This window comes from Branchiostoma floridae, chromosome 5 (genome assembly GCF_000003815.2).
Source record: "Branchiostoma floridae strain S238N-H82 chromosome 5, Bfl_VNyyK, whole genome shotgun sequence".
Lineage (NCBI taxonomy): Eukaryota > Metazoa > Chordata > Leptocardii > Amphioxiformes > Branchiostomatidae > Branchiostoma > Branchiostoma floridae.
In genome coordinates, this window is record NC_049983.1 from 26,526,645 (window position 1) to 26,540,821 (window position 14,177).

General features: G+C 41.0%; 1 protein-coding gene across 1 annotated transcript in view; it reads right to left on the bottom strand.

Annotated features, from left to right (window-relative positions):
- Positions 1–4,215: 4,215 nt before the first annotated feature.
- LOC118416388 (tyrosine-protein phosphatase non-receptor type 12-like) overlaps positions 4,216–14,177 on the bottom strand; it is a 30,824-nt gene continuing 20,862 nt past the window's right edge. Inside the window, exons 10-18 of the mRNA XM_035821484.1 lie at positions 13,984–14,058; positions 12,842–12,940; positions 12,009–12,054; positions 10,017–11,521; positions 9,563–9,647; positions 8,925–9,003; positions 7,727–7,830; positions 5,550–5,627; positions 4,216–4,691 (exon numbers count right to left, since the gene is read on the bottom strand). Coding sequence (XP_035677377.1) covers positions 4,597–4,691; positions 5,550–5,627; positions 7,727–7,830; positions 8,925–9,003; positions 9,563–9,647; positions 10,017–11,521; positions 12,009–12,054; positions 12,842–12,940; positions 13,984–14,058 — 2,166 coding nt within the window. The 3' untranslated portion in view covers positions 4,216–4,596. The remainder of the gene's footprint in view (positions 4,692–5,549; positions 5,628–7,726; positions 7,831–8,924; positions 9,004–9,562; positions 9,648–10,016; positions 11,522–12,008; positions 12,055–12,841; positions 12,941–13,983; positions 14,059–14,177) is intronic.

A 14,177-nucleotide genomic window follows, 5' to 3' on the forward strand; every position in this document is an offset into this window, starting at 1 on the left:
GGGTATATCTATTCATTAGACTTTATTGTCACCATTATTTAAAACCTAAAACGCCTGGCAGGGCTGCGGCTTGTACCGCGGGAGCAGCTCGCTTGTATGTCCGCACGCCGTGGCGGTCAGTGTCGAAAATAGTGGTTAGGCTCTGTGCACCGTAGGTGATCCTATTTATTGTCAGTTCGAACCGCGTGGAACAAACCGAGCGTACCGGCACCTTAGGTGCCGCCTTCTATAGAACAGTTTTCCGTTAAAGGTCATTCCTACTGTTGAACACGCCGGACATTGAACAGAGACGGGGGCGACACAGGTTAACTGGCACTTACGACCCGTTTCTGCAGTAACGTGGCCGTGACGTTACGTCCTATAATTAGCAAAAAAGAGTAGCCGACAATTTAAGTATGTCCCATTTAAAGTGTTCATGACGTAAGTTTAAGCCTTCCTCTCATAATGTACTTTACCAATATTCAAATTTCATTTACAACACAAATGAACCTAATGCTAATCATGTACATACATTTGTACTAAAGCAAAGCAAAGCAAATCAGCATTCCTGTGACTTTGATTTAAAACTTCGCATAAAAGACGAATCACGCCTGCACATGGCAATATATTATATGTGATGAAAGCGACTTATTTAGAATCAAGATGGGATAATCTATAACTCTCTGTTAGCGTTATGTCTTGGATTTAATACCTAAACTGATTTGATCGCTGTGTGCTATTGCGCTAAGCATGTGCTTATACAATGTTAGTCGACCCTTAGTAATCATGAAGAGATGTTGAAATGTTTGTTTCTTGTCAAAAATGATGATGTAACTGTAGGGCGTATTTCAATATTTGGAAGGAATCAGTAGAACATTTTGAACTGTTCAGCACCATGGACAGGAATGTTTATCTGCGTGTGAATGGTATTCAGCACCAATGACAGGTGTGTTTAAGTGTGTGGTGTTCAGCACCAGCGACAGGTATGTATATCTGTGTGTGGATGGTGTTCAGCACCAAGGACAGATGTGTGTACCTCTGTGTGGATGGTGTTCAGTACCAGGGACAGGTGTGTTTACCTGTGTGTAGATGGCGTTAAGCACCAGGGACAGGTGTGTTTACCTGTGTGTGGATGGTGTTCAGCACCAGGGGCAAGTGTGTTCGCCTGTGTGTGGATGGTGTTCAACACAAGGGACAGGTGTGCTTACCTGTGTGTGGATGGTGTTCAGCACCAGAGACAGGTTTGTTTACCTGTGTGTGGATGGTGTTCAGCACAAGGGACAAGTTGTATGTGTGTGAGTGGTGTTCAGCACCAGGGACAGGAATGTTTACTTGAATGTGTGGATGGTGTTCAGCACCAGGGACAGGAATGTTTACTTGAATGTGTGGATGGTGTTCAGCACCAGGGACAGGAATGTTTACTTGAATGTGTGGATGGTGTTCAGCACCAGGGACAGGAATGTTTACTTGAATGTGTGGATGGTGTTCAGCACCAGGGACAGGAATGTTTACTTGAATGTGTGGATGGTGTTCAGCACCAGGGACAGGTGTGTTTACTTGAATGTGTGGATGGTGTTCAGCACCAGGGACAGGAATGTTTACTTGAATGTGTGGATGGTGTTCAGCACCAGGGACAGGAATGTTTACTTGAATGTGTGGATGGTGTTCAGCACCAGGGACAGGAATGTTTACTTGAATGTGTGGATGGTGTTCAGCACCAGGGACAGGAATGTTTACTTGAATGTGTGGATGGTGTTCAGCACCAGGGACAGGAATGTTTACCCGTGTGTGGTTGAGCACTGAGGACAGATGTATTTATTTCTGTGGATGTACCATATGAACATGTGACTACATGAATTGACATATGTATATATTTCATAATCTTTATTGATGCTTTTCAATATTGCAATAGTATTTCTGTAGAAAAGTCTTATAATTCTTCATGCCTTTGATTCAAGTTTTGCCATGGAACATAGAATTGTATCACATCGAAGATGAGAAACCTTTTGAATTATTATGGATGAACCTTCTATAACATAGTGACCATGACATAATCAGATTATCTTTTTTAGTGATCAACTGTGTATGACGACCATCTCTGTATAGCAACCAACTGTGTACAGTGACCATATTTACTTAACTACGTTTTAAAATGGATACATGTATATATAGAACAATACAACAAATGTATTACCAATAAACAATGTCATCAGATTAGTGTAGTAGCCGTTGCCATACGTTGTATCCTGTACAATTGTCGAGCAATAAAATTCATTCATTCAGATTGAAATGTCACAATTTCATTGCCGGGATAAAAAAGGCATCGGCCCTAAGATGTTACGAAAAACAGAAAAATTCTGACAGGAAGGGTAGAAAAACTCTTAGGCCATGCAAAATTATCTTCTAGATTCTCAGATTTTGGCAGAAAACACTTTGGGAGGGTGGGCAAAATGGAAAAAGCGAATCCACATTGTTGGAAGGCACAAAGTTGTAACAACATGCTAGTCAGAATTTGAAACAGTTGATTTCGAACCAGATTTACATACTGATTGGAATGTAGGATCTTCACATAACAAATCTTAAAATCAAGTGAATCTGAGAACCCAAATGTTAAGATTGTATGGCCTCAGCTATACATTTATGGGAATGGCGCTTTTTGAAGGTTAAAACATGTAGGATAAGTGCAGTCACTCTACTAGCTCCATAGCATATCATTTGTGTAGACAACAGCCATAGCTTTATTGTTATAATAATATTAATTATTAATTAACAATGTTATCATAATATTCCTGATCCATTATCTCTACAATACCTTTAAAAAACAAAGTGATAGTAGCTTTTGCCCAGCATAAAAAACAGTTTGCTATATCATATGCTCATTAGTTGCAGTGAAAAAGATTAATTGCATTCCAAGTTTAATATAAACTTATAAATAAAAATTTACCATATTACATAAACAATATATCCATTTTACATAAACCAAATTTTACAATTGTTAAAAATCATTTGCCTTTTGATACATTTTGTCACCTTGAATTTCATAAAATATACATGTATATTGAGAAAACATACTGCAGTTTTAATTGCTATATACCAATTATGTTAAGTATGAGCCTCTGATTAACCTATAACCTATATAACCTACAACCTCTAACCTTTGTGTTTGGGGTTATTCCAAGTTATGAACTTGAAACTGGCCTTTGACACAATATTTCCCACCCCAGCTATCAAATTGAATAAACTAACCTACTACCTGCAATCCTTTCCTTTTGACCTATAACTTCTGACCTATGACATTATTTCTAGAAAAGAACATTGAACACCTGGTCCAGCTTTGTACACATTATTCTATTCATCTGCATACACATTGGAAGAATTTGCATTTTCATAAAAGCTTTCAATAAGATTGAAAAATTACATCAAATGGCAGGAAAAACTTTGCTAATAAACAGGTACCTAACATTCATTGAAAATCCTCAGAGCATAAACGATAATCATTCAATAGATATTATTCAATGCTGTCTCTGGCTTTGAAATTAAAACCACCATCTCAAAGCAATGAGTCTCCTCCTTACTTAATCTTAAACCAATCATATCAGGATAAAATGGTCTCAGATCTGTAGCAAACACTTAAAGAGTTCAGGGAAGAAAAGTGAATAACATTCCCCAAAACTGCTATCCTTGCACTGGTCCCTCAGCCATTAAGGTTCATCCTAACACCAGCTTATATTGAATAAGAAAACTTATAAACCATGCATTGTCAACATGTTAGTTTGAAAAACATAACGTACATTGTACATGTTTATCAACTACCTAACTTGCCAATATCATTTACACCGAACAGCAGTTTCATTGGCAATATAATTTCTCTTCTGCTATTACTTCCACTTGGATCTAGTCTATCAGAAATTAGGTCTGTCTAACCTACTAAGTGGAAATGTTACAACATTTTGTTATAATTTTTCTCCACCATGTGACTTGACTGCCAAAGAGTTTGGGATGATTAAAGCTTTGGCAGTCTGCACTTCTATATAGTAGTGATTTGTAATCTGCCATACACACAGTTATATGACAAGGAAAATAACATTCATGACATTTCAGCAGCATTTTGATTGTGCTACAGTTTTGTCCATTGCTGCCACTGACATTATTGCCATGGTATTCTAAGTCTTTGTTCCCATACTTTTTGCTGTAACAGTTGTTCCCATACCACTTTCTACTTGTTCCCATACTGCTTTGCTGCTGTTCCCATACTTCTTTGCCGCAACAGTTGTTCCCATACTGCTTTGCTGCTGTTCCCATACTGCTTTGCTGCTGTTCCCATACTGCTTTGCTGCTGTTCCCATACTGCTTTGCTGCTGTTCCCATACTGCTTTGCTGCTGTTCCCATACTGCTTTGTAGTTGTTCCCATATTGCTTTGCTGTTGCTCCCACGTGTTGTGCTTTGTAGTTTTCCCATATTGCTTTGCTGTTGTTCCCATGGTGCTTTGCTGTAGTCCCCATGACACTTTGCTGTGGGCTTTGTCTTTTTTTCTGTTATGCGATACTGTGTATATCCCCAAACAACCCCAAACATGTACACACACACGTGTACACACCATCAGCACAGTGACTTCATCAGGCTGATAGCGTGTCTTTTCCTTTGGCCTTCCGGAACCAGTTCTTTGGTGGATCCCTGGGGCCTTTTGGTTTCGCCACTCTCTTCCCAAAACCTTTGGGAGGAGATCAGTTGGCATTTAGTACAGGTTTGACAAAGTTTGATAGCCTGGGTACCATTCTTGGTAGAAACCGCTGGCCCTATCTTTTCCCTTGCTAACCATGGAGCAAAGAGATTGAGTCAGCGATTTCTATGGAAAATGATAGTATGGCAAGTTTGTTTTTATATAACTCCGGTTGGTCTTGGAGTTCTGTTGTACATCACGTGACTGATGATCATATTTATCAAATCATGACAGGACACAGTTATCATCTAAATCCATTTTTGTTCAGGTCAGGAATGAAGTAGCTCAATCGGAATGATGGAAATATCATTTGTAATCTATTTGACTTTCAGAGTACAGAAATAAGTCATACTGTATAGAGCCTGTACTTTTCATTTCAGAAAATTAAACAAGAGCAAGAAATGCCTACAGTTAACTCTACCCTCATCAGGAGGGAGGGATGGAAGAAATGAGATGATGACTTTATTGAAAAATTCGCAGTGTGACCACTGAATTGTATTCAATTCACATTCAAAACACACAATAAAAGATTCAAATATTACACGTTACTAGGAATGAGTACTATTTACATAACATACATAGGTTAAAATTTCATTTGGAAGATTGTCTGATAACACGGGAGTATTATTTGGGTGACATGGATATGACAATGACTAATGCTGGAATTATGGTCCGGATGCATTGAGCAGATTGCTCATATATAGGGAATCGGTGAGTTGCTATATCGGTTAGTTCTACACATATGACCGTTCAATTTGTGGCTATTTCTGGTGGCTCGTCCCGAGATCTGGAATCTAGTCCCAGAAGAAGAAGAAGAGGAAAAGATGGAGACAGAAAGAGACGACTTACCAATCTCCTGGTTGTTGTGGATTGCAGACTGTCCAGTGTAGGTGGGCTGGTACGGTCTGAACTGGGCCTCCGAGCAGTCTACAGGGTAACGACACAGGGAAGTTTAGTCTCAGTAAAAGTGACGTCCTGTGTAAGGGCGTTAAGTAAAGGATTGCATGATTTCCTGTAAGTATGATGCAACTCAGCCCATACGCTTTAGCAGTTAGTGATGACACGAAAGAAGGAGAAGAAGCCCATGCACTGTCATGTTTTTATTTAAACAAGTGCTTTTAAAAAGCTGGCATTTTGCCAATGTTTGCGTGTGTGAACGTTTTTTTCTAGTTATTAGAATGTCATATAAATAGAACAGAGTAACTAAACCTGATATTGGCGCATGGAGAGATTCACATATGTGCCTGAATCTAGATCTAGACGCCACCTGTTAAAATTTGCGTGAAGTGCAGCAAATTTCACTACACTGCCTGTTTTTGAGTGAGCTCTGTTGCGGGGCATTTTTAAGTTGTTTTTTTTTTAATTTTTATTTCTATTCGGCAAAAAAACGAAGCGGCGAATCCGTTAACCAAAGAAATAAATTGGTGTGGCCAAATGGATGTAAAAATTAGTATTTTAATGGTGTAAAAAAGAAAAAAAAAATCTACCTCCCCGGAATCGAACCGGGTGCATTGGTTTAGAATGCGTAAACTTTAACCACTGCGCCAGTGCGAACGTGTTCAAAAAATGCCCTTTTTAACAGGTATAGAAATGTTTGGCATGAATTGAACAGGTCCGTTCATCTCAACATCACTCCATCACAACGGCGACTACTATGGATAGAAATGCAAACAAGAAAAAATAAAATTCGTTCGGTGATTTTTATCATTAAAGATCGACAAATCCTTTCAAGTTGACAAGACGGCGAAGCGCAAGCGCAGTAAAGTGGGGGTTCCCGGAAGTGTGGAAGCAGGATCCGAAGACCCGACCTCCCCGCTTACACCGGCGAATTTCTGGCATTTTTAAAAATTTACAAGCAAAATAAACACATCACAAGAAAAAGAAACTTATATCCTTTATTTTGATGGGTAACTTTACCTCTAGAACCGGATAGTTTTTGTACCGCGGGTGTGGGAAGATGGTAGGGAAATTTACGGATCGCCGTACTGCTTTCGCGGATCAAATTATGAATATTCGCAAGGGCCTCTGGGACGCTATATGTAAGTGTTATGTATATATATTCGATTTATTTGGAAAACATTTCATCTTTATGAATTGCTAATGCATGGTTAAATGTTAAAGCAATTATTTGATGATATGCTGCACCAATCTAAGGAATATCATACTTCATTTATTAAATTTAATGAAATATCAGGGGCAATTACGGACCACAAACAATGACTTATGACAGAGCTTTTAAGAAGTATACAAATTCTTAGCAGATACTGTAAATCACTTTATCTTCACGGTACCAAATTTTCACGGTCTGAGAAAATTGAACTTGTTCTCGGAACTATATGTTCACTGTCGAGGCAAGTGCACATGAAAAATGTCTGTGAATTATTTTTTATCGGTAATGATAAGTTCACGTTACAGTCGTCTCCGTGAAAACAGTGAACATAACATTACAGTGAAAAAAATCAGGAATTACAGTATTGAACAGGTCCGTTCATCACAACGCCCACTATTCTGGCCTCAGAGCATTTTGCCGCTAAGGCGGCAAAATGCAAAAATAGCAGCACTTATTAAAACTATATGGTGTAACATTGTATAATGGAAATTGAAGAAACACTTACAGACATACAGACCCCCCCACTACACACACACACACACACACACATACATACACATGTACACACACAGACACATACACAACATACACTGACTCTCTTTCTCAAAATCACTTACTTACACACACATACACAATTGCACACAGAGACATACACAGTCTCTTTCTCACACACACACACGCGCGCATGCACACACACACACGCTGACACACACACACACACACACACACTGACACACACACGCACACACAATAAGACATTTAGCCACAAAAAACACTTAATGACTCCTTTTGGCTTCAATAGCAAAACAAACATGAAACCGAGACTGGACCAGTAAAAGGGAACAAGATTAAACTTTCTTCGCAAAGGTAAATCCAGAATGAAGAAAATGAGACAAACTTAAGACAAAAAACAGACCTTGCAGTTCCTTCTTCTCCTGCTCTGTCAAACCTGCGCTCTGGTTGATCTTTAAGATGTTCTTCCCCTTGTGTAAGAAGTTCTTCATCTTCATCTTCCGTGCACTGAAAAATCATCAAACACTACGTAGTCAGATCCAACCCTAATATGTAGCCTTTTGGGTTGACTGGAGACCCACATGCACATCCTCAAGGCTTAGCAGTTATTACTGGTTGTCAATTTTGCAATCTTCTATTAAAACTTCTAGTTCTGTCCCAAGGCCACATGATCTTGATTTTAAGAATGACATTATCATTTAATGCAAAAATGAAAAGTTGTCCCAGGCCTGTTTGATAGAAAACATTTCGTCAAAATTGAACTTAAAGAAAAAAAATGAATCAAAATTCTGCACCAATTAATGCACACAATATTCAGTGGGGTCACTAAAGCCTATATGTCAATGGACTGTAGGCAATAGTGCCAGGCATCTGGAAAGTGGCACAAATTGAGACAATTTTAGGCACAACCATTTTGTTTATATTTTTACCCATATCATGTATCAGTGTGACTGTAAGAAAAAATTGGCACAAATTTGCAAAGTATGTGCAATTTGGCGCAGTCTAGTGACATACACACAGTAGACAATTGATTAACAGATGATTTCAGAAAAAGGACAAATTCCTACATTTTTTTGGCACTTCAAGATAGATGGAATATAAAGAGAGTTAAGGAACTGAGAGACCTTAATACAGAGAGATTAAGAAACTACTGTGAGAGACCTTTCTGCCACAGTCCGCACTTCAGTTTAAGGAGAAGGACAGAATCAGATACACCAGGGCGGCCTGTACCACTACAAACAGCAGGGGGAGCAGGTTCATGAGGGAGGGGAAGTTGGAGCGGGGAGAAGGACTGTGAGAAAATAGAGGGAAGAGAAGAGAAAGAAAAGAACAAGTAATGAAAATGAGAGGACAATTTCTACATGCTGCCATGTTGATGATTACTGATGCATGAGAAACTATAAGAACAAAAAGACCAGAAAAATGAAAATCAGAGAAAACAAAAATTGATGAGATGATACAAAGATTTAAAAGAACATACATGTAATACATTGTGTAGTTTTACAGATAGGATGTTCAAGACTGTTTAACCCTGTTTAACAAGACAGAAAATGTAAGCAGGAGGAAGTTTGAATGTTCAAGGTCAAGCCTTCTGTCCTGACCTTGAGGCGGGGGTCGCTGTGTCCCTGGGAAGGGAGTCAGACTTGTCAGAGGAATGGGTGGAGATTCGGTCCATGTCCTCTGTGGGAGGGGGGGGGGGGAATAAAGAATGGATCAGTCTAGGCACAATCAACACAGTGAGTTTGACACAACTAGTCTTTACGGTTTACCTCTCACTGGCCATTATGAGATAGTCTGTACAACAATAATTTTAAAACAGATATCTTCCTTACCTAAAGTTTGTACATGTACATCTATAGAATTTCGTTGCGCTTGAAAACAGCAAATGATATTTACCTACAGCCATGGCAGTCTATCAAAATGCTAAATTTAATATATTCCGTCAGCATGTACACCATGTATTAGCAGTTGCTAATAGAAGACATTTTCAATACCTGGTCCAAGCATGACATTGAATATTAATACTTGGCAAAATGGACAACACTTCGTCCCTTTAGCTAACATACAGTTAGTAAGTAATTACAACTTATAGCTAATCTAATGGTGTAAGAAAACAACATTTACATTATAATTAGCAATTTACAAACTAGTGATCAACTTCTAATTTTGCCACCAGTCCTGATATTTGACAAAATAGAACAATTATAAAGAGATTCTGAAAACAAGATTTCAAGGTCACCTTCCCCATACTCGTATGACTCCTTGGTGCGGGTCGGAAGGGGAGGCGCAGAGTCATCATCACTGCCCATATCATCGTCTCCACCCTGTGAAATGTCAATCAATCATTCAACCAATAATAATCAACTAAGGCACATGCACAACGAAACTTGGATGTTCACTACAAAATGTTCCATAAATCTCAACTGAAGGTCATAGGTCTGACTTCAAGGTCACAGAATACCTGCCCCATCCCCCACCAGCCGCAGAACAGTTTCTACAGTTACTAATGTGTCATATATATACATATGGCCACACAAAATTATCCACTGCTGTATTGGATAAACTTTTAATAATTGGCAAAACACAATAATTGTTTTTTATCAATTTAACATGCCCCAAGGTAAGTACACATTTTACTTATTTCAATTCAGATTATTTTTTCAATGAAGCTCAAAATAAGGCTCGATCCCTACCAAACTGCACGTGCTTGACCTCTGGCTGTGCGAGGCTCTGAACTGTCTTACGTCGACTGTGGCGTAGGTTCCGTCGTCCTCGAACGTGTTCTTGATCTCCATCCGACCCCTGGGGCTGTTCGCGAAAACCTCATCCTCCATATTAACCTCCGTGTAGTCTCCAAAATTCCCACTGCCGTTGACCTGTCGGTTCTTTGGTTTCACCTCCGAGTACACTTGTGGGCCGTCCCCCGTCGTATCCGTGGAGGCAGCGCCAGACTGAAGGTCGTACGGTGTGGTATACTCGGCAAGGTCGTTAGATTGGCTGCTACTTCTGTTAAGATCGTGGGTGTCCTTGACGTCTGCATAAAGGTCAACGTCTTTCACCTCAGAGTAGAGGTCCGTATCGGCGACAGTTCTGGGGGGGTTGGGTCTCGGGGGAGGTAGCATGGGACGCCTGTCTACTGGCACAGCAGGCTTCTGCGGGTGTTCTAAGGAATCGTCCTGCTTTGCGTCGGGGTCGGTGATTGTTTCGGTCGCTTTTGTGTGTGGTAGGAAGACCCCCTTCATAACTGCCGCGAGCCCGTCCGTTGGTGATTTCCCATGTTTTGGCCTGGTTGGCGGACTGTCTTTGGGCTTCAATGCAGAGCCGGTTGGAAGAACACTTATCCCTCCAACCGGAAGCCCCTTTCGTCCAACCCTTGGTGGCGCCACTGTGTTAGAACTATTGCTATTGGTTGAGCTACCGCTGGCCGCTGTGCTAGGAAACACACTCACTCCTCCTGTAGGTTTGGAAGACTCGCTACTGCTACCCTCCTCCTTTTTGTTACGACCGAACGGAAAGTTGAGTCTCTTGAACGGAAGTTTGGAATGTTTCTCGTCTTCTTCAACCTTGGCGTCGTCTTCGGCCTTGGCGTCGCCTTCGGCCTGGAAACTCTGAAGCTGCTGCTGCAAACGGATTTTCTCCAGGTGTGCAAACCTGGGAAGGTGTGGGTGCTGCTTTCCCCTTGACTTCTCATCCTCATCTGTCTCTCTCGCTCCCTCCTTTTCCGAGGGATCCCCCTTTGTGTAGTCTATATCTTCGTACGGATTGTCGGCGCTTGCCTCAGAGGCGGGTTTCGCTGGAACGACTGGCCTGCGAGGTGCGGTCTGGGGTTGCGTCGACTCGTCGGATCGGCTTGCGATTCCGGAATTCCCGCTGGAATTTGAGCTGGGGTCTGCCAGATTTACGTTTTCGTACTGCGTCGCACCAGAACTTGGGCTCTTGGCGGGGAGAACAACGTTTTCGTACGCAGCACCCGGCGCGCTGGTGTTGGGTTTAGTCAGGATGGGAGGTTTGGCTTTGAGGACCGGTTTCCGTGGTGCGGTGTGGTCCACGTTTGCATAGTCTGTGTCGAGGAGGTTGGGAGGCTGGGGGGAGTTGACGTAGGCAGGAGACTGGGGCTTGGGGGGATGGAGGGGCGGTCTGGCCGGCACCTCTGGTCTTCTTCTAGTGGGCTTGGGTGGAGGCTCTTCTGGGTAGGAGTCTGAAAATACAAGAAAGTTGCAGGTTGGTTATCAAATTAGTTGATCCTTTGAAAATCACACTTAAATTCAATTAAAACATAATGATTTTTCAAGTGACCAACTGTACATAAAAAAAAAAATTCACGGGTCTTAGTGGCAAGTGTGCAGATGTTGACACACTGGCAGCACCAAATCTGTAGGTGTTTTTGGCACCTTTAGACAGACTAGCCATGAGGCTTGGTGGGAGTCACTCCACTGTCATGGAGGCAGGGGCATGGCGAGTATCGAACTCGGGACCTATATACTGATTCTGATTCCAACGCTCTAGCCGTTGCCCCACACAGACCCCTCACCAACTGTACCAACTGTACAACACAATGTACATAAGGACCATTGTAGCCAACATAATCACATTTTGGTGGTCTTTTACACCTAGTAGCTATTTACATTGACACAAGTATCTGACTGAGAGATACTTACAGCTCTACAAAAAATGGCATCACCTACCTTCATCCAGAAGGGCTACTACCTCATAGTCGCTGGTCAGAGAGGCCTGGAGATGGAGTACAACACCTTGTTAAAGATGGTGGGTAAAAGCATGGTTACAACATATTATTATTATTAGGAACAAAAAAATGTAAGGTAGGTAGGCAGTCGACATATGGGGTTATACCGCGTATGGGGTTATACGGCACCGTTGGGGTTATGCCATCCGGTGACATACAAAAAACATGTAAAATGTACCCTTTGTTTGGCTGATACAAGACGGAATGTGTGATGTCTCCCATCAGGGTTAATGTTGTAATCATAATTAATGGTGGGTAAAATCATTAATGATTTTAATACAAAATTATAGCTATGATGTTTTAAGGCAAAATAAGGCCACAACAATTCCATGGACTTGATCGTTGTTACACCTATCCTATCCAGGGATTAGTTCTCTAACCCATGCCTGACGTTGAATAACAGACATTAAACCAGATACTGAGGTAGTGAGTTTGAGTGAGTGAGTGAGTGAGTGTGAGTTAGTGAGTGAGTGAGTGAGAGTGAGTGAGTGAGTGAGTGAGTGTGAGTTAGTGAGTGTGTGAGTGAGTGTGAGTTAGTTAGTGAGTGAGTGAGTGAGAGTGTGAGTGAGTGAGTGAGTGAGTGTGAGTTAGTGAGAGTGAGTGAGTGAGTGAGTGTGAGTGAGTGAGTGAGAGTGAGTGAGTGAGTGAGTGAGTGAGTGAGTGAGTGAGTGAGTGAGTGAGTGAGAGTGAGTGAGTGAGTGAGTGAGTGAGTGAGAGTGAGTGAGTGAGTGAGTGAGTTTGAGTGAGTGAGTGTCAATTGTACAAATCATGTACCTGTCCGTTGTTGAAGGGGAAGTTCTCATAGTTGTGCATCCGCTTCAGACTGTCCTCCACCAGTTCCAGCACCGCTCTGTTCACTAACTCGTACTGCTCCTGAGAATGGCAGTACATAAGTTAATGTTACTCATTTGTTTCTATTGCAAACCCGGTAAGCCTCCTCATGGCATAACACAACTACAAGATATATACTCAGAGACACTCAAATAATCACTCTTCCTTCAAGTTGGTACCACATGTAATATATATTTCAGCTATGTGACTCTTGTACTTTTGTAAGATTAAAATATGTCTGGCATCAACCTATTATATAGCTATGAAAAGTCACTAATGGATTCCTACTTTATTTCTATTGCTGGCAGTGCAATGTCACTGTAGTAACAGCACCTCCTGCTGATTATCCATAGAAGTGCAAAATATATTGGTTTCTGTCCATTGTAAACATTTAAATAGTATTAAACCTTCTCGATTCTGTAGCAGCATTTTGCATTAAATTTAGTTTAATTTAGATAGACCGAATGGGTGTATGACTACATTGTAATTTTGTACACCGGACTGAATAATGTCTGGCATCAGATCAAACTGACTCAAGCCTTTTATCACAAATGCCTTGCAGTGTGATATATCAGTGTAGCAACAGCACCTCCTACTGATTATCCACAGAAGTGCAGGAAAATTAATAACTGTTGGTAGAGACTGACATGTACTGTACGGGAAGTTGGTCTCTCTCTTTTATTGTGTCTTTTATGTATCAAGACTTTGGAGGTATTATCAATACAACCATTTACATCTCTCTCTCCTCTTCTTCATTTATAAAGGGAGCAGTTGTCTGTTTTTGTCAGCAGGGCAAGCCCTTTGTTATAGCCACAGGCAAATTGAAAAGCCCTGGCTGTGCGTGCTTTACAACCCAACCAATAATTCTATACAAGATATAGAGAGGAGTTGCCCAACTGTCAATGTAACGGTTCAAAATCAAAATTACTGGTTTGGACATCACAGCCTGGTACATTTGTAGCTCCCTCTATGGCCTTCATCAGTCAGTTCTGACCACATCTACCTGTGAATGAATAGCATGAATAATCATAATACAAAAAGTATCCCAGTGCCTAATGTTATCATGATTGATCATCAGCACCTACCTTAGTCTGTACGATGGCCGGTCTCTGTCGTCGCATGTCCGTCACCAGCTCATACATACTCAGGTCTTTGAATTGCTGAAGGGCACAAAAAAAGTACAAATGAATATCACAAACTCATAGGTACAAGTTTCTTTCCCTCTCTGTGTCTCCTTTGCTGCAGAATTGGCTGGCAAAAAAAGTGTGACACCATAACC